General features: G+C 39.6%; 1 protein-coding gene across 1 annotated transcript; it reads left to right on the plus strand.

Moving 5' to 3' along the window:
• The first annotated feature begins 2414 nt into the window (after positions 1-2414).
• On the plus strand, positions 2415-17580 carry LOC110441558. Its single transcript, XM_021484744.1, has 9 exons — positions 2415-2974; positions 4093-4212; positions 7400-7564; positions 8020-8190; positions 10672-10923; positions 11199-11377; positions 14397-14488; positions 15495-15631; positions 16085-17580. Exons 1-9 carry the CDS (start codon positions 2794-2796, stop codon positions 17566-17568), a joined length of 2781 nt encoding a protein of 926 aa, XP_021340419.1. The 5' UTR covers positions 2415-2793; the 3' UTR covers positions 17569-17580.
• The last annotated feature ends 1063 nt before the right edge of the window (positions 17581-18643 follow it).

Below are 18643 nucleotides of genomic sequence, written 5' to 3' on the forward strand. Positions count from 1 at the left end.
GGGTCGCCGCTGATCGCCGTATGGACGCCGCAGTGACGCCGTGTAAACTCAATAGAAACTCCAAGGACGCAGTAAGAACGCGGTAAGGTCGTGTTGGGAACGCCGTGTACATACACAGATCGCAGAGCACAGAACTCCGGTGTGACGGCTGACTCGAAATCTGGATTTATTTTAGAAAAATCATTGGCGTTCTCCTTGCGACCATCGGCGTTCTCCAAAATATGACAGTTTAGGACGCGGTAAGGACGCCAGTCCGGTGTGACGGCAGTATTAGCTTAATTCATGTTAAATATAGATGTTACATATTTGCGTTCTTACAGCCATATATACAATAAAAAATGCCTTGCCTTTTACACTATGATAAAGGCATAACTATTGGTGGTTTAAGTATATAAACTCCATAATAGTTGTGGTATTGCAGAGTGCAAACGATATTCCTGGTACATGCGTTTTACCTATCCTATTGCCGTTTTCACTATACTGTTGTTTTACCTATCCTGTTGCCGTTTTCCCTATCCTGTTGTTTTACCTATCCTGTTGCCGTTTCCCCCTATCCTGTCACCGTTTTCCCTATACTGTTGCCGATTTCCCTATCCTGTCGCCGTTTCCCTATCATGTCGCCGTTTTCCCTATACAGTTGCCGTTTTCCCTATACTGTTGCCGTTTTCCCTATCTTGTTGCCGTTTTACCTATCCTGTTGCCGTTTTCCCTATCCTGTTGCCATTTTCCCTATCCTGTTGCCGTTTTCCCCTATCCTGTTGCCGTTTCCCTATCCTGTCGCCGTTTCCCTATCCTGTTGCCGTTTTTCCTATCCTGTTGCCGTTTTTCCTATCCTGTTGCCGTTTTCCCTATACTGTTGCCGTTTTCCCTATCCTGTTGCCGTTTTCCCTATCCTATCCTATCGCCGTTTTTCCTATCCTGTCTTCCGTCGCCGTTTTCCCTATCCTGTTGCCGTTTTCCCTATCCTGTCGCCGTTTACCCTATCCTGTTGCCGTTTTCCCTATCCTGTCCCCGTTTTCCCTATCCTGTCACCGTCCCCCCCCCCCGGGTCCCCCTCCATCGATTCTGCAAGAGACAGGAGAAATGTTAAAAGGACATTGATCTCATTGCGGTCATTAGTCTAATAACATTATCTGTCTCTGGTAGTGTTCATATAGTGGTTAACTATAATGAAAATATACATCAATGGATGAACGGAATAATATTGCACTTTGAGTGTTAGATCCATTAATAAAAATTGATATATATAAATACTATTTTATTAAGGTAAAAGGCAAAGTATAACAAGAAAATACAATTTATTAAATGTTCCTGTATAACATTCATTAATGTAAACACTCAATATAAAGTAATATTACAGCAATTTATTCAAAAGTGAGCAAGATACAGTGCATCATCGATACTCCAGGGGTTACGCTCATCTTCGCTCTCTGCAGAGAACATAAGTGAGCGTAGGCCTAGCCCCTGGTGTATCGAGTCGTAGGCCTAGCCCCTGGAGTATCGTAGGCCTAGCCCCTGGATTATCGAGTCGTAAGCCTAACCCCTGGAGTATCGAGTCGTAGGCCTAACCCCTGTAGTATCGAGTCGTAGGCCTAACCCCTGGAGTATCGAGTCGTACGCCTAGCCTGGATTATCCCCCTGGAGTATCGAGTCGTAGGCCTAACCCCTGGAGTATCGAGTCGTAGGCATAACCCCTGGAGTATCGAGCCGTAGGCCTAGCCGCTGGATTATCGAGTCGTAGGCCTAACCCATGGAGTATCGAGTCGTAGGCCTACCCGCTGGAGTATCGAGTCGTAGGCCTAATCTCTGGAGTATCCAGTCGTAGGCCTAACCCCTGGAGTATCGAGCCGTAGGCCTAGCCGCTGGAGTATCGAGTCGTAGGCCTAGCCGCTGGAGTATCGAGTCGTAGGCCTAACCCCTGGAGTATCGAGTCGTAGGCCTAGCCGCTGGAGTATCGAGTCGTAGGCCTAACCCATGGAGTATCGAGTCGTAGGCCTAGCCGCTGGAGTATCGAGTCGTAGGCCTAACCCCTGGAGTATCGAGTCGTAGGCCTAGCCGCTGGAGTATCGAGTCGTAGGCCTAACCCCTGGAGTATCGAGTCGTAGGCCTAACCCCTGGAGTATCGAGTCGTAGGCCTAACCCCTGGAGTATCGAGAATGGATACAGAACAACTATACAGTGTAGTATTCAGTTTTTTGTACATGATTGTAATATAAAATATTAATTGCGTGTAATTAAATTATATATACTTTGTACATTTGATATGTTATCAACGCTAGGCAGTTGTGTTAACAAGCGTGTTTCCCGTGATTTGTAACCCGTGCATTTTACTCCAACTTTGCGATCGTATTGAACACCCTTGGCTCGCGAAGTTGATTTTACTCTGGCCAACTTGATTTAAAGATGCTTCATGGCAGAAATGCTGATATCCCGTTCATCATTCCTAGCTGGCTGTGTTATATCATGCTTGATCAATAATAAGTCTTCCTGTTAGTAATCTATGTGACAATATACATCGTATCATTGTACAGTATGTGCAAAGTTGTGAACTTTTAAATACATTCTGTAATTTATTTAAGAAAAAGTATAGGCATTTACGTTGTTGTTCCTGACATTAGGAGGTGCCGTTTTTAGTGAAATCAAGATGGCGGGAAATGATCTTGTAAACAGATGTACATGTAGATCGTTTCCTACTCATTACCTGGGGAAAGGAAGAAAAATATTTCAGTAGATAGCTCAAGAACAGTTTTACTGATTTATTAGTATTTTTCTTCTTGACTCTGATGAACTGTCATGGACGAACATGGAATGGAATTCGAGGACAATGAAGACGAAAGCTGGAGCCTGCCTTTCAATGGCGATAGCTCGCCGTCTAATACCAGTATTGATATCGGATGTCAAGGAAGTGCATGTATGACCGACACTCAGGACCGTAGAAACAGAAAACAACAACACAGACTTTCATCTAACTCAGGTATGTGTGATCTATGTTCGTTTGATCCGAGATCCTAAAATCGTCTTCTTCAGACATGTCAATACCAGTACCTATATACATTTATTAGCCTGATAATAATTAACTCATTCACCCCTAAAGACACATTTGAACTCTTCCAATTCAAAGTTTGGTATAGTTCATCATGAAATTTCAGGGGTGAATGAGTTAAGGTGACATATGCAAGATGGAATGATCTACTGTTCATGCACAGGGGTTAATAACAAATGTCTGAAATACACATATACTATACTGATATGGGTCACAGCACACATTAACATACCATGGCATGTGCTGTGACCAATATCAGTATGGCATATATGTGTGGCAGATTTGAATTGTACATAGGATTACGGTCGCCTTCTAGCTTCAAGCTAGAGGGAATTTCCCTTCAGCTCAGTGGTAGAGCGTCCAACTATGAACCAGGCGGATCACTGGTTCGATCCCCAGTTCGATCCCTGTAGGAAGCAGTGTCACTTTTCTCTTTCCTGTCACATATGTGTATTTCAGACATTTGTTACGAACCCCTGTGGATATAGGTATTTAAACAGTCATCCAAATCCTATCAAGGAATCTTCAGACAAATTATTCTAAAGAACCATGAAGGCTGAGAGTCATTAATTGTATTTGACCATCAGATCAGTAGCTATAGGGAGTTGCATGCATTGGATATAGAGAGATGTAAATGGTGTTCAAATAAATGACCTTGACAAGTTGACATACATTCATCGACACAGCTACAGGGGACAGCTATACATTTTCTAAAGTGTCATGAAACAGATTTTAAACAGTAGAAATGGAAGGTAGTGGTACACAGTAAGGTCTATCAAAAATTATTTCTAGAAATAAGTGAACTTGGGTTTCATTCAAGGTCACAGGTTTCAAAACGTTTCAATAACTTGTTCCAAACTTTTAACAATAAGGGTTGTATTTTCGTATTTTCAACCACTAAAATGTTGAGATCAAGGTTATTACTATTGAAAACTAATCGCCTATGTTACATGAGAGCCTAGTGATATTTGACCTGTACCGATGCTGTGATTTATAAACACAACATTACAACAATGTATAAAATGTGTCTTCTTATTTGAAATTTGCAGCTGATTCATGTATGATCTCCACACTGGGTCATACAAGGACCATCATCCACATTGATATCGACTGCTTCTATGCTCAGGTAGAAATGATGAGGAACCCAAAATTACGAGACAAGCCATTAGGTAAGTATAGGTGATCTATAAACATACATCAACCTTGAATCAGTACAACTCTCATTTCAGGTTATAAGTACACTAGTACAGTAGTGAGCATGTCATAAACAGATAACATTTAAAAGTCATTTTATAGTCTAATCTGCCCCTAGTAACAGCACAAACAAAGGTTGCTATGATGGACTGACATTACAACTAGCAACGCTTCATTTATCTACAATTTTACCCAGGATCAGGATCAATTGAGGTGACTGATGTGGGTTGGTGGGCTTACTCTGTAGGATCTGGACTTCCTTCTTTGTTCTCTGATGATAAACCAGTATAAGGAGCCAAGGAACAAAACAAAACTGATTTGTGTCACACAGGGCAATGTTTTGCATCTTTGTCTTTTCCTTTAAGTATTTTTCCACACTTTTTTTCTGATTTCTCAGATTACTAACTTTGGCAATGCTCAGTTCTACAGTGTGTGACGCTGTATTTCAGTTCTACAGTGTGTGACTCTGTATTATAATCTTTTGATGATCAGTAAAGTTTCCTGACCAATGACCATCATGTGATGATGTTGTTTACAATATCACACTTTGTGTACATTGTAATAGCATGATTTTTTTTTCTTCCCCAAAACAAAACCAGAAGCAGGAATTGCTCAAGTTTTGAAGACTTTCCAAAACCTTTATCAAAATTTGTACTTTAAATTCACTTTCTCTGATGAAATTAACATGAAAACTAACTAAAAAAATGATTTGTTAAGGAACCCAAGAGTAGGTAGTTGTGAACCTTACCAGGTGGTAGGAAGGCCTCTAGACCATGACCTATAAACACAACAGTCAGTCTCATATTATCACTTTTAATAGTAAACAAAGGTACTGAGGGATGCCCACCTGGATCCACCACGGTTGTAGAGGATGTTTAGTAAACAAAGGTACTGAGGGACGCTTCACCTGGATCTACCACGGTTGTAGAGGATGTTTAGTAAACAAAGGTACTGAGGGACGCTTCACCTGGATCTACCACGGTTGTAGAGGATGTTTAGTAAACAAAGGTACTGAGGGACGCTTCACCTGGATCTACCACGGTTGTAGAGGATGTTTAGTAAACAAAGGTACTGAGGGACGCTTCACCTGGATCTACCACGGTTGTAGAGGATGTTTAGTAAACAAAGGTACTGAGGGACGCTTCACCTGGATCTACCACGGTTGTAGAGGATGTTTAGTAAACAAAGGTACTGAGGGACGCTTCACCTGGATCTACCACGGTTGTAGAGGATGTTTAGTAAACAAAGGTACTGAGGGACGCTTCACCTGGATCTACCACGGTTGTAGAGGATGTTTAGTAAACAAAGGTACTGAGGGACGCTTCACCTGGATCTACCACGGTTGTAGAGGATGTTTAGTAAACAAAGGTACTGAGGGACGCTTCACCTGGATCTACCACGGTTGTAGAGGATGTTTAGTAAACAAAGGTACTGAGGGACGCTTCACCTGGATCTACCACGGTTGTAGAGGATGTTTAGTAAACAAAGGTACTGAGGGACGCTTCACCTGGATCTACCACGGTTGTAGAGGATGTTTAGTAAACAAAGGTACTGAGGGACGCTTCACCTGGATCTACCACGGTTGTAGAGGATGTTTAGTAAACAAAGGTACTGAGGGACGCTTCACCTGGATCTACCACGGTTGTAGAGGATGTTTAGTAAACAAAGGTACTGAGGGACGCTTCACCTGGATCTACCACGGTTGTAGAGGATGTTTAGTAAACAAAGGTACTGAGGGATGCTTCACCTGGATCTACCACGGTTGTAGAGGATGTTTAGTAAACAAAGGTACTGAGGGATGCTTCACCTGGATCTACCACGGTTGTAGAGGATGTTTAGTAAACAAAGGTACTGAGGGATGCTTCACCTGGATCTACCACGGTTGTAGAGGATGTTTAGTAAACAAAGGTACTGAGGGATGCCCACGTGATCCACCACTGTTGTAGAGGATGTTAAGTAAACAAAGGTACTGAGGGATGCCCACCTGGGTCCACCACGGTTGTAGAGGATGTTCAGTAAACAAAGGTACTGAGGGATGCCCCCGTGATCCACCACTGTTGTAGAGGAAGTTAAGTAAACAAAGGTACTGAGGGATGCTCCCCCGGATCCACCACGGATGTAGAGGATGTTTAGTAAACAAGGGTACTGAGGGACGCTTCACCTGGATCCACCACGGTTGTAGAGGATGTTGAGTAAACAAAGGTACTGAGGGACGCCCCACTTGATCCACCACGGTTGTAGAGGATGTTCAGTAAACAAAGGTACTGAGGGATGCCCCCGTGATCCACCACTGTTGTAGAGGAAGTTAAGTAAACAAAGGTACTGAGGGATGCCCACGTGATCCACCACTGTTGTAGAGGAAGTTAAGTAAACAAAGGTACTGAGGGATGCCCACCTGGGTCCACCACGGTTGTAGAGGATGTATAGTAAACAAAGGTACTGAGGGATGCCCACCTGGGTCCACCACGGTTGTAGAGGATGTTCAGTAAACAAAGGTACTGAGGGATGCCCACCTGGGTCCACCACGGTTGTAGAGGATGTATAGTAAACAAAGGTACTGAGGGATGCCTCACCTGGATCCACCACGGTTGTGGAGGATGTTTAGTAAACAAAGGTGCTGAGGGATGCTTCACCTGGATCCTCCACGGTTGTAGAGGATGTTTAGTGAACAAAGGTACTGAGGGATGCTTCACCCGGATCCACCACGGTTGTAGAGGATGCTTAGTAAACAAAGGTACTGAGGGGTGCTTCACCTGGATCCACCACGGTTGAAGAGGATGTTTAGTAAACAAAGGAACTGAGGGATGCTTCACCTGGATCTACCACTGTTGTAGAGGATGTTTAGTAAACAACGGTACTGAGGGACGCTCCACCTGATCCACCACGGTTGTAGAGGATGTATAGTAAACAAAGGTACTGAGGGATGCTTCACCTGAATCCACCACGGTTGTAGAGGATGCTTAGTAAACAAAGGTACTGAGGGGTGCTTCACCTGGATCCACCACGGTTGAAGAGGATGTTTAGTAAACAAAGGTGCTGAGGGACGCTTCACCTGGATCTACCACGGTTGTAGAGGATGCTGGTTTGTTATAAACTTCTTGGTGATTCTTAATTTCCTATGAGCTGTAATGTTTTCATCTGACCTGTAATTTTTGTGGTCAGGTGTCCAGCAGAAGTACCTGGTGGTAACTTGTAACTATGTGGCCCGAGAGTACGGAGTGACCAAACTTATGGGGGTCAAGGAGGCTTTGGACAGGTGCCCCAACTTAGTACTGGTCAGTGGAGAGGACCTCACACACTACAGGCAGGTCTCCTATAAAATATCAGGTAAGGTCAAGGTCATTTACTACAGGATATCAGATAAGGTCAAGGTCAACTTTGATAGCAGTGTTGAGTAATGTCAAGGTCAACTCCTACAGGGATATCAAGTAAGGTCAAGATCAGATCAAAATATTCTTGGGCTGTGATAGAGTATAGGTATTTTGACCTGTTGTTATAGTGTATTGAGTGGACATTAGGTCTTGTGAGGTAATTTTTCCTATTTAACAATGGGAATATGTTTATAGTGGTACAGCATGATTATAAATGTTGTTCCAAATTTTTGTTATTTGCCCTCCAGAGATGTTGCATTTTTCTTTTTAATTGTAGAAGTATACAATCAAAGGGAAAACAAATTATGAGCGGTTGCCGAGTCATAAGGTTTTAAAGCGTTTAGCAGTATTGTGCTGTAATGATTGTGTCAATAGGTGTCATTTGACTTATGGTTATGTTGTGTTTTGCAGAGTTCTTGCAGCAGTACACACCTCATGTAGAGAGACTTGGAATGGACGAGAACTTCCTGGATGTGTCGCACCTTGCCAAACAGAGGCTGGAATCTGGTGACACTAGGTCAGATGTCATAGGTCATGAGTACAAGTTTGAAAACGAGGACAGCATTGTAAGAGAAGATAAATGTATGTATGATCTTTACTTGTGGTAAAAATGACCTTTTTACTCAGATGTCGAAAAATGGTTGGAACTTGTTAAAAAGATTTTGAAATTTCACATGAACAGGTATTATTGAGGCAATTTTTCAAAAAAGGATTGCAAATGAATCTTCTGGTTTTCACAGTTAAGAATTCCATTAAGGCCCTGAATCATTGCATTGAGATACTTTATGTAAGTCAATGGCCATCTGATAGGTACCGTATCCTGTATTTATTTGACAGTAGTTGTAACGGTATAGTTATAACAGTATAGTTATACAGCCAGCCTGTATCTATTTGACAGTAGTTATAAGGGTATAGTTATATAGCCAGCCAGTATTCATTTGACAGTAGTGACAAAAGTATGGTGATATATTTGGTAAGTATCCAAGGGGTCGAATTAATCTTTTCTCATCACCAGCAAACTATTGTGAGTGCCTAAAATACCTAAAATTTATAGCAGTGTTTTTGTTACGAAAAGCATACTGTAAATCAATAGAAATATATACACTTAATATACAGAATGACCAATCTTGTTCATATTTGAATTCATACATTTACTTACCGGTACAATGCTATCGCAATAGGTCTCAAACTACTATAAAGCTGACAATTTATTTTGTTTAATTAAAAAATAGTAGAAATTACGTTTTTGAAAATATTTATATATAAATGAAATTCATCACAAACATCTGTTGTTTAAGTACCTGACCATATCAGGAGGATTTGTCATTTAGAAAAGCTAACAATGATCATGTTTCACTCTATATTCAGCCTCAGGATGTGTTCAGTTTCAGCTCCACATGTCCAGACAATCCCAGTGATAAGTTCATGAACTGTCACCTTATACATGTAATTTTGAACAGTTGTCTAAACCAGTACCTGAAAAGTTGGCCTACAAATTGGTTCATCAGAATACCTGTGTGTATTTTGTAAAGCTGTTAGGCTCACGGTTACTTGTGTGTTTGAAGCACCTAGATGATATTGTTACTGTGTTTGAAGCACCTAGATGATATTGTTACTGTGTTTGAAGAGGAAGATAATAGTCAGCCTAAGTTTGCTATTAAATGTCATTAGCTAGGCCAATTATCCTGTCAGAGACTAGGAATACTATGCACTGAAGCTTTCAATGTAGGTCCATAGCTGAATATTTTCGCTACAGTACGTATACATGGGCCAGTCATGTTCATGAAGTTGGTTAGCCTGGAGGGGACAATAATAATAATAATTCAAGGTTCTTATGTACCGCTTTATCACAACCTAGTTCGTAGGTCATCTCAAAACCATTCACAAATTATTATCCGTGGTTATAGGGCCTTTGCAACCAGCCAATATCTTTCTCAACTCCCTGGGGAGCATACAGCCGGAGCTGCCATTTCGGCGCTAACAGCTAGCATTCAACAATTCTAGCGCTGCCCAACCAAGTACTCATTTACAGCTGAGTAGACTGGAACAAGTGGAGTAAAGTACCTTGCTCAAAGATACAACACAGTGCCGTGCCATGACTCAAACCCCCAACCCTTCGGTCACGAGCCCAGCGTCCTACAACTAGAATACTGTGCCTACAATTCACTACAGTGCTACACTACAGTGCTAGCAGTGGGCTNCCCCCCCCCCCCCCTTTTACTGTACGTTATTGTCAGTATAAAACCTAAAGGATTTCAGCATACATCTCCTATCATCGTCAGTAAAACTGGTGCTACATCTGACAAAATGAACTTACTGACGACAGTGGAAGTTGTCAAAAAAGATGGGGAAAAAGTTACTCACACATATTTTCAAACCAACTGTATTTTTAACTTGCATCTTGCATCCAATTCTGTATCTCTCATTTTGCAAAGAGTTATTTTGAACCCTGAAACCAGTTGGTTGGTTGGTTGACGGTTTTTTCGCCTACATGATTCCACCCGTGCAGGTTTCGTCTCACTGACGTTTGAAACCAGTGTTTATTAGTGTGTTTATACCTCCACTTAGTGAAGGGAGTTGTAGAAATTGCTTTGTCATTGCGTTCATCCATGTGTGCATCTGTGTGTTCATGTGAGTGACGAGCTTGTGTACAAGATATTTAATGAACCCCAGAACACATTCAGTTTATATATGCACCATAGTATGATCATATCAAGTTCTACACCTGGTTATATTTTTACTGGTCATCGGTCAAGGTTAAAGGACACAGGCAAAGTGTCCGTCTGTAGTGAAAAAACACTAACCTGATGAGATTTTGGTGGTCATCAGTCAAGGTTAAAGGGTTCAAGGGTTAAAGGTCAAAGGAAAATAATTATTAAAGGGTAAAAGGTCAGGTGTAGAGCAGGGGGGAAGGTTGGGGTTATTTTGAGTTATTTCTGTAGTACTATTTCTTTACTGTCAAATATTATTTGACGAATTAATGCAATATAGTGTCATTACAGAATCATATTGCAATATTATTGCCTACCCCTATTATAATACCTGTGCTGGTGACTGCTACAGGTGGTAAAGATCGTCTGGCGACATGTACCTGTGGATGCCATGAGCGACTGACCGTTGGATCTCAGATTGCTGCAGATATCCGTGATGCCCTACACCAGGAGATAAACATCACCTGCTGTGCTGGTATTTCCTATAATAAACTCCTGTCCAAACTTGTGGCAGGAAAACACAAGCCTAACCAGCAGACGACACTGTTTCCTGAGCAGACGGCACAATTCATGGCGACCGTGGGCCAGGTCAGACGAATACCAGGTACAGTAAGACTTTGAAGTTGATACACGTAATGAGTTTTGAAGATGTGCTACATTGCACATTTTCAGGAATTCAGTCATTTCCGTTTAGAAATCTTTTGCCTACAGCTGCACTGGATACTACGGGAAACTAAAACTATCAGGTCTGTACAGACAAGCAGGCACACAATGCTTTCTCTGCTTAATCATGTGAGTATGTATATTACCTTTGGACATGGTCCATCAAAGGTACAGGCAACACCGGGGAGAAATAATGGCATTTCCATTGATTTTCAGGAATTGGTTCAACAACATCAAAGAAGCTGGCAGCTTTAGGAATTGTGTTGCTCCAGGATCTTCAGCAGTTTGATATTTCTGACCTCAAACAGGAGTTAGAACCAAAACAGGCTGTTGTTATTCAACAGCTGAGCTTTGGAGTAGATGACAGCCCTGTTGTGACATTTGGCAGACCACAGGTACAGTGTATGGGTGTATGTAGTGTCCACGGGTGTATGTACAGTGTCCATGGGTGTATGTAATGTCCACGGGTGTATGTAGTGTCCACGGGTATATGTAGTGTCCACGGGTGTATGTACAGTGTCCACGGGTGTATGTAGTGTCCACGGGTATATGTAGTTTCCACGGGTGTATGTACAGTGGCACGGGTGTATGTAGTGTCCACGGGTATATGGAGTGTCCACGGGTGTATGTACAGTGTCACGGGTGTATGTAGTGTCCACGGGTATATGAAGTGTCCACGGGTGTATGTACAGTGTCCATGGGTATATGTAGTGTCCACGGGTATATGTAGTGTCCACGGGTGTATGTACAGTGTCCACGGGTATATGTAGTGTCCACGGGGGTATGTAGTGTCCACGGGTGTATGTACAGTGTCTACGTGTGTATGTACAATGTCCACAGGTATATGTACAGTGTCCACAGGTGTATGTACAGTGTCCACGGGTATATGTAGTGCCCCCGGGTGTATGTACAGTGTCCACGGGTGTATGTACAGTGTCCACAGGTGTATGTACAGTGTCCACAGGTGTATGTACAGTGTCCACGGGTATATGTAGTGCCCCCGGGTGTATGTACAGTGTCCACGGGTGTATGTACAATGTCCACAGGTATATGTACAGTGTCCACAGGTGTATGTACAGTGTCCACAGGTATATGTACAGTGTCCACGGGTGTATGTACAATGTCCACGGGTATATGTAGTGCCCACGGGTGTATGTACAGTGTCCACGGGTGTATGTAGTGTCCACCGGTGTATGTACAGTGTCCACGGGTGTATGTAGTGTCCACGGGGGTATGTAGTGTCCACGGGAATATGTAGTGTCCACGGGTGTATGTACAGTGTCACGGGGGTATGTAGTGTCCACGGGGATATGTAGTGTCCACGGGTGTATGTACAGTGTCCACGGGTGTATGTACAGTGTCCACAGGTGTATGTACAGTGTCCACGGGTATATGTACAGTGTCCACGGGTGTATGTACAGTGTCCACGGGTATATGTACAGTGTCCACGGGTATATGTACTTGTTTTCAACACGTTGTTTTGTATGAGTGTTACAATATTGAGCTTGTTTTGTATGTGTTACAATATTGAGTTTGTTTTGTATGTGTGTAACAATATTGAGTTTGTTTCGATGTGTGTTACAATATTGAGTTTGTTTTGTATGTGTGTAACAATATTGAGCTTGTTTTGTATGTTTGTAACAATATTGAACTTGTTTTGTATGAGTGTTACAATATTGAGCTTGTTTTGTATGTGTGTTACAATATTGAGCTTTTTTGGTATGTGTGTAACAATATTGAGCTTGTTTTGTATGTGTGTAACAATATTAAACTTGTATTGTATGTGTGTTTCAATATTGAGCTTGTTTTGTATGTTTGTAACAATATTGAACTTGTTTTGTATGTGTGTTACAATATTGAGCTTGTTTTGTATGTGTGTAACAATATTAAACTTGTTTTGTATGTTTGTAACAATATTGAGCTTGTTTTGTATGTGTGTTACAATATTGAGCTTGTTTTATATGTGTGTTACAATATTGAACTTGTTTTGTATGAGTGTTACAATATTGAGCTTGTTTTGTATGTGTGTAACAATATTGAGCTTGTTTTGTATGAGTGTAACAATATTGAGCTTGTTTTATATGTGTGTTACAATATTGAGCTTGTTTTGTATGTGTGTTACAATATTGAGTTTGTTTTGTATGTGTGTAACAATTTTAAATTTGTTTTGTATGTTTGTAACAATATTGAGCTTATTTTGTATGTGTATGACAATATTGAGTTTGTTTTGTATGTGTGTTACAATATAGAATTTGTTTTGTATGTTTGTAACAATATTGAGCTTATTTTGTATGTGTATTACAATATTGAGTTTGTTTTGTATGTGTGTAACAATATTGAACTTGTTTTGTATGAGTGTTACAATATTGAGTTCGTTTTGTATGAGTGTTACAATATTGAGCTTGTTTTGTATGTGTGTTACAATATTGAGTTTGTTTTGTATGTGTGTAACAATATTGAGCTTGTTTTGTATGTGTGTAACAATATTGAGTTTGTTTTGTATGTGTGTAACAATATGGAGTTTGTTTTGTATGTGTATTACAATATTGAGCTTGTTTTGTATGTGTGTTACAATATTGAGCTGGTTTTTTATGTGTGTTACAATATTGAGTTTGTTTTGTATGTGTGTTACAATATTGAGTTTGTTTTGTATGTGTGTAACAATATTGAGTTTGTTTTGTATGTGTGTAACAATATTGAGTTTGTTTTGTATGTGTGTAACAATATTGAGCTTGTTTTGTATGTGTGTAACAATATTGGACTTGTTTTGTATGAGTGTTACAATATTGAGCTGGTTTTTTATGTGTATTACAATATTGAGTTTGTTTTTTATGTGTGTAACAATATTGAGTTTGTTTTGTATGTGTGTAACAATATTGAGCTTGTTTTGTATGTGTGTTACAATATTGAGCTTGTTTTGTATGTGTGTAACAATATTGAGCTTGTTTTGTATGTGTGTTACAATATTGAGCTTGTTTTGTATGTGTGTAACAATATTGAGTTTGTTTTGTATGTGTGTTACAATATTGAGTTTGTTTTGTATGTGTGTTACAATATTGAACTTGTTTAGTATGTGTGTTACAATATTGAGGTGTTTTTGTATGTGTGTAACAATATTGAGCTTGTTTTGTATGAGTGTTACAATATTGAGCTTGTTTTTTATGTGTGTAACAATATTGAGTTTGTTTTGTATGTGTGTTACAATATTGAGCTTGTTTTGTATGAGTGTTACAATATTGAACTTGTTTTGTATGAGTGTTACAATATTGAACTTGTTTAGTATGTGTGTAACAATATTGAACTTGTTTTGTATGTGTGTTACAATATTGAACTTGTTTTATATGTGTGTTACAATATTGAACTTGTTTTGTATGTGTGTTACAATATTGATTTTAATTGTTTTGTATGTTAAAGACTATCAGCGATGAAGACTCCTTCAAAAAGTGTTCTACTGTAAAAGATGTGAGGTCAAAGGTCAAGGAATTCCTTTGTAGCCTGATTAAAAGGTAGAGTATATGAGATAGCAGACAAACAGTGTTGACAGAAGTTGGAGGGAGAGATATACTGTAATCTTTTTGTTTTCAATACATATTATAGAAGTTATGTCCCTTTACCCGCTCAACCTCTCCATCTATATTAATATGACATATTGAATACGATCGAGTTATGTAGATTTACTAGATATTAGGCATTTCTCCATTTAAGAACTGATTTCCTTGATATTTTGGATTATGTCAACTAGGATGTGCAATATTACCAGTATACCAGAATATCTTGGTATGGTAGAGTCAATACAATATACCAGTATGCAAAATATATAAAAACAATATACGACAAATGTTACAAATTCAGTAGTATAATACAAGTTTTGTTTTCTGTATTTCTGGTTCTCAGAGGAAACACAGTGTCGAAATTTTATTGAAACCAGGTCGACACTTGCTAAAACACATCAATAGAATATATTATTTACTTAAAGTAAATATGACACACACAAAAAACAGAATTAAAAAAACACGTCCTCAGAGGTTTTTTAATCATGGCCATATTCCGTCTTTTCGTTTTGCAGAGTTATCTGCTCTTGTGAGCAGGTATTGATTGTTACGTTATTTGTTTGTGAGAGTAACGTTTTTGAGAAAACAACGTAATTTTCGCACACAAACTAATGACATAACAATCAATACCTGCTCACAAGAGCAGATAACTCTGCAATACGAAAAGATGGAATACTGCAACAGGTATCATAATATTCCTAATGGCAACCTGGGGATGTTTTCTCTTGCCACACATACTGGTATTAATAATTTTGTACAAAAGCACTTAGAGTTCATTAGAGCTGGATATTAACTATAAGGAGGCATATATAGGGGTATCAGTATTTAGCTTATTACAGCTTAATGTTCATCTGAAGGAAGTGTAGGGGATATCAGCTAAATTGTAACTTAACGTCAACCCTAAGAAGGCATGGGTAGGGGTATATAGACTACAGCCTACAGTTGTGGTATTATATTACAGATTACTAGATGATGGCCGGACTCCCCAGACACTGAGACTGACCATTCGGAAACTCACCACAGCCGATAAAAAGTGGACCAGCCGTGAGAGTCGTCAGTGTCCAATCCCTGGTCACATTATGTCATGTTTGTCCTCTGGTAAGTACTACTCACAGGAACAGATACGACAGAAAATTATTTTTAGTACACAAATTTTGATTGATAGTTCACTTAATGAACTAATGTATGCATAGATTTGATTTGCTACATTTGACCAAACCAACATCAAATGTAAAAGAAAGAAAAAAATCCCAATGACAAGACCTCCAAATTTTATACAAATGCTAACTGAGTTACCTGGTCATCAAAAATCATATCATGTTTGACTTTCAGATCCTAATGTTAAGGACACATGTTTAGGTTAAAGCCATGACCATATTCTCCAAAGAGTTCTGAGACAAAGAGTGAAGTGGAACCATAGGGTTTGCCGTCTGACTTGTTACAAAATAGTGTTAAGACCAGGTCAGACTTTGTTAATTACAAAAATACTTGTATGGGTGAAAAAGAAAACAAAAATTTCATACTGAATTTTCTCTCTTTCCCTCCCCCCAGGCAAACTTGAGAGGCTGACCGACCAGCTGGAGGAGATCGCCATGACACTTTTTACTAAGCTTGTTGATACTAAGGAGCCATTCCATCTTACCCTTATGAATATTGCATTCTGTAGTTTGGTAGAAAAATCCAAAAATGCCATTAGCTCTTTCTTTACTGTCAGAAGCCCGAGACACGGTGTGGATCATGGACATCCTCCGGGAGATTCTCATGTGGGTCAAAAGTCAGTCCCAACTCCAGACAGAGGAAAACAACAAAACAGTCTGCAAAAATGGGTAATTAAATCTCCAGAAAAACTCATAAATAATAGCCCAGAGGATTTCCCTGATAACTGTGAAGCTAGGTCAACAAATGTGTCAAGGTCACCTCAAGGTTGTTTGGTGGTTCCAGGGCACTCGGGAATGTCACCTGGCATTGGAGATGCTAGGAAAAATGATAATGGAGAAAGTCGGAAGATAGTAGAGAGTGTGAAGAAAGATTCCAGTGAGCTTAAAACATTGTCTTGTCAAAAGAGAAAAGCAGAGGAAGCCATAGAAGACAAACATTCACGTAACAAAAAGACAAGTTTAGGTAGAAACATTAGATGGAGTAGTTCAGCAAGAAGTCCCGAGGAAATAGCTTGTTCCTATACTGGTAGGAAATGCTCAGAGGCTCGGCTCTCAATCCCAAAGGATGTAGATATGGAGATTTTTCTTCAACTTCCAAGAGATATTCAAAGAGAAATCTTACAAGAGGAAGAATCAAGAAAAGGTCAAATGTATTCAACACAAACTGAAAAAAGTAGTGGATATGAAGAGCTGAATTCAGTCAACGACACGGACAACAACTGTTCTACAAGTCATGTCAGGAGTGATTATCCTGAGGGTAGAGGGGGACAGAGGAAAGACTCGAGGACAATACTTCACACAGCTTCTGTCAAGGAAAGTTCTAGTCCTTCTGACTGTGGAGGAATTGAGCCAACAGGTGACAGATCGGAAGATTTTCCATTTAAACAATCTATGAGTACACGTTTGCCTTCTGATAACAAATTACATACTCATACCGGCAGTGGTCAGCCATCAATGTCTGAAAGGCCAACTAAAACAGTGTCTGTTGTTAATACCACAAAGAAACAAAGCGGTGATATATTGAACCTAAAATTAAACAGTGTTGATGATAATGTGACCGGTGTATGTGAGGAAACACGTGGTGGGGACAGTCATATTGACGACTGCGACAGTAATCATTCTGCTAACCAAACGTACCAGATACCACCTCACGTTGACAAAGAGGTATTTTCAAACTTGCCCTCAGATATACAGATGGAGTACCTTTGTCAGTGGTCTCGGGTCCCTAAGATGTCCCCAGAATCACAAGGGGCACTACCTGACAAGAAGCAAATCTCTACAGCAGTGTCACAAGGGAGACTGCCTAACACTAAACACAAACCCAATGCAGGAAAAACAAGTATTCTTCAGTTTTTTCAGTCAAAAAATAAAAAATGAAAATAAAATCTATTTATTGGTTTATGTTTGTAACTTATTGTGGTAACGGATGACCTAGACACATGGAAACCTGAGTAAGGGAGATACTGTAGAAATGATGTCCCAAGATCACAAAACTCTTAAGTCCCAAGTCCAAATAAAAATGTCCAAAAGAGACCTCCCGAGAAGTACCAATTCCTAGACTGTCCTCATCTTGGTAAAAAAAACTCAGAGGCTCAGCTGTCAATTTCAGAGGAGGTCGATATGGAGATCTTTCTTCAATTCCCCAAAATATATTCAAAGAAAAAAATAACAGGAAGGAGAATGAGTTAAAAAATGATGTACACAGATTGTAGTGGAAATAGTAAATTTGGATTGACCTCCATATTATCTATCCAAATTTAGTGAAAAATAATACATACTAAAACATTTACTAAAATATGTAGGGAACACAAATAATTGAAAACCCCCTTTTTTCTACATGTGTATGCTATCAATATTATTGGTGCTTAAGGTGGCTCCACACTTTCGTAATTAACCAGCGAAATTCGTTGATACTTTCATATAATGGTTATGCAACTATGTAGAGATGATTTTATGAAAATCTAAACACTCCGATAGTTAGGGGACTTTTTTGGAAAAAATACCAAAAAATTGAATTTTCGTCAATTTTAATATTTTCCGGGTTTTTTTTGGGTGTGACATTGTTCGGAACAATAACAACAATAATAAAATGAAAAGAAGCATTTCTAATTAACCCTACAAATATTTTATTTATCGCAAAATATGTAACACATGTTACACAAAGTGTTTTTTATTGAATTTGAACGGATAAAAGTGATTATCTACAAGCTAAAAGCCAACAGGACACAAAGATCTATACATATAGAATGGGAAATTGAACAAAATATACACAATGGCTTTATAATTAATTTATTTTACATTTTACAATCACTTCGATCCGGGTAAGAGTTATCTTCCTTGAAAAAAATCGGAACTTTTTGCAGAGGGGTGACATTTACACAATGACAGTTGTCCCTGTTTACATATAACAAAAATGATGGAAATAAATCAAAAATATGATATCAAAATTATC

Source organism: Mizuhopecten yessoensis, unplaced genomic scaffold (genome assembly GCF_002113885.1).
Source record: "Mizuhopecten yessoensis strain PY_sf001 unplaced genomic scaffold, ASM211388v2 scaffold1869, whole genome shotgun sequence".
Lineage (NCBI taxonomy): Eukaryota > Metazoa > Mollusca > Bivalvia > Pectinida > Pectinidae > Mizuhopecten > Mizuhopecten yessoensis.

What these genes read in the sequence shown, in the direction of transcription:
- LOC110441558 (XM_021484744.1), top strand. Translation starts at nt 2,794, where the DNA reads ATGGACGAACATGGAATGGAATTCGAGGACAATGAAGACGAAAGCTGG. An exon ending in CCAGGTCAGACGAATACCAG is followed by an intron (nt 10,924 to 11,198) that starts GTACAGTAAGAC and finishes ATTGATTTTCAG; the next exon opens with GAATTGGTTCAACAACATCA. An exon ending in TATGTCATGTTTGTCCTCTG is followed by an intron (nt 15,632 to 16,084) that starts GTAAGTACTACT and finishes CCCTCCCCCCAG; the next exon opens with GCAAACTTGAGAGGCTGACC.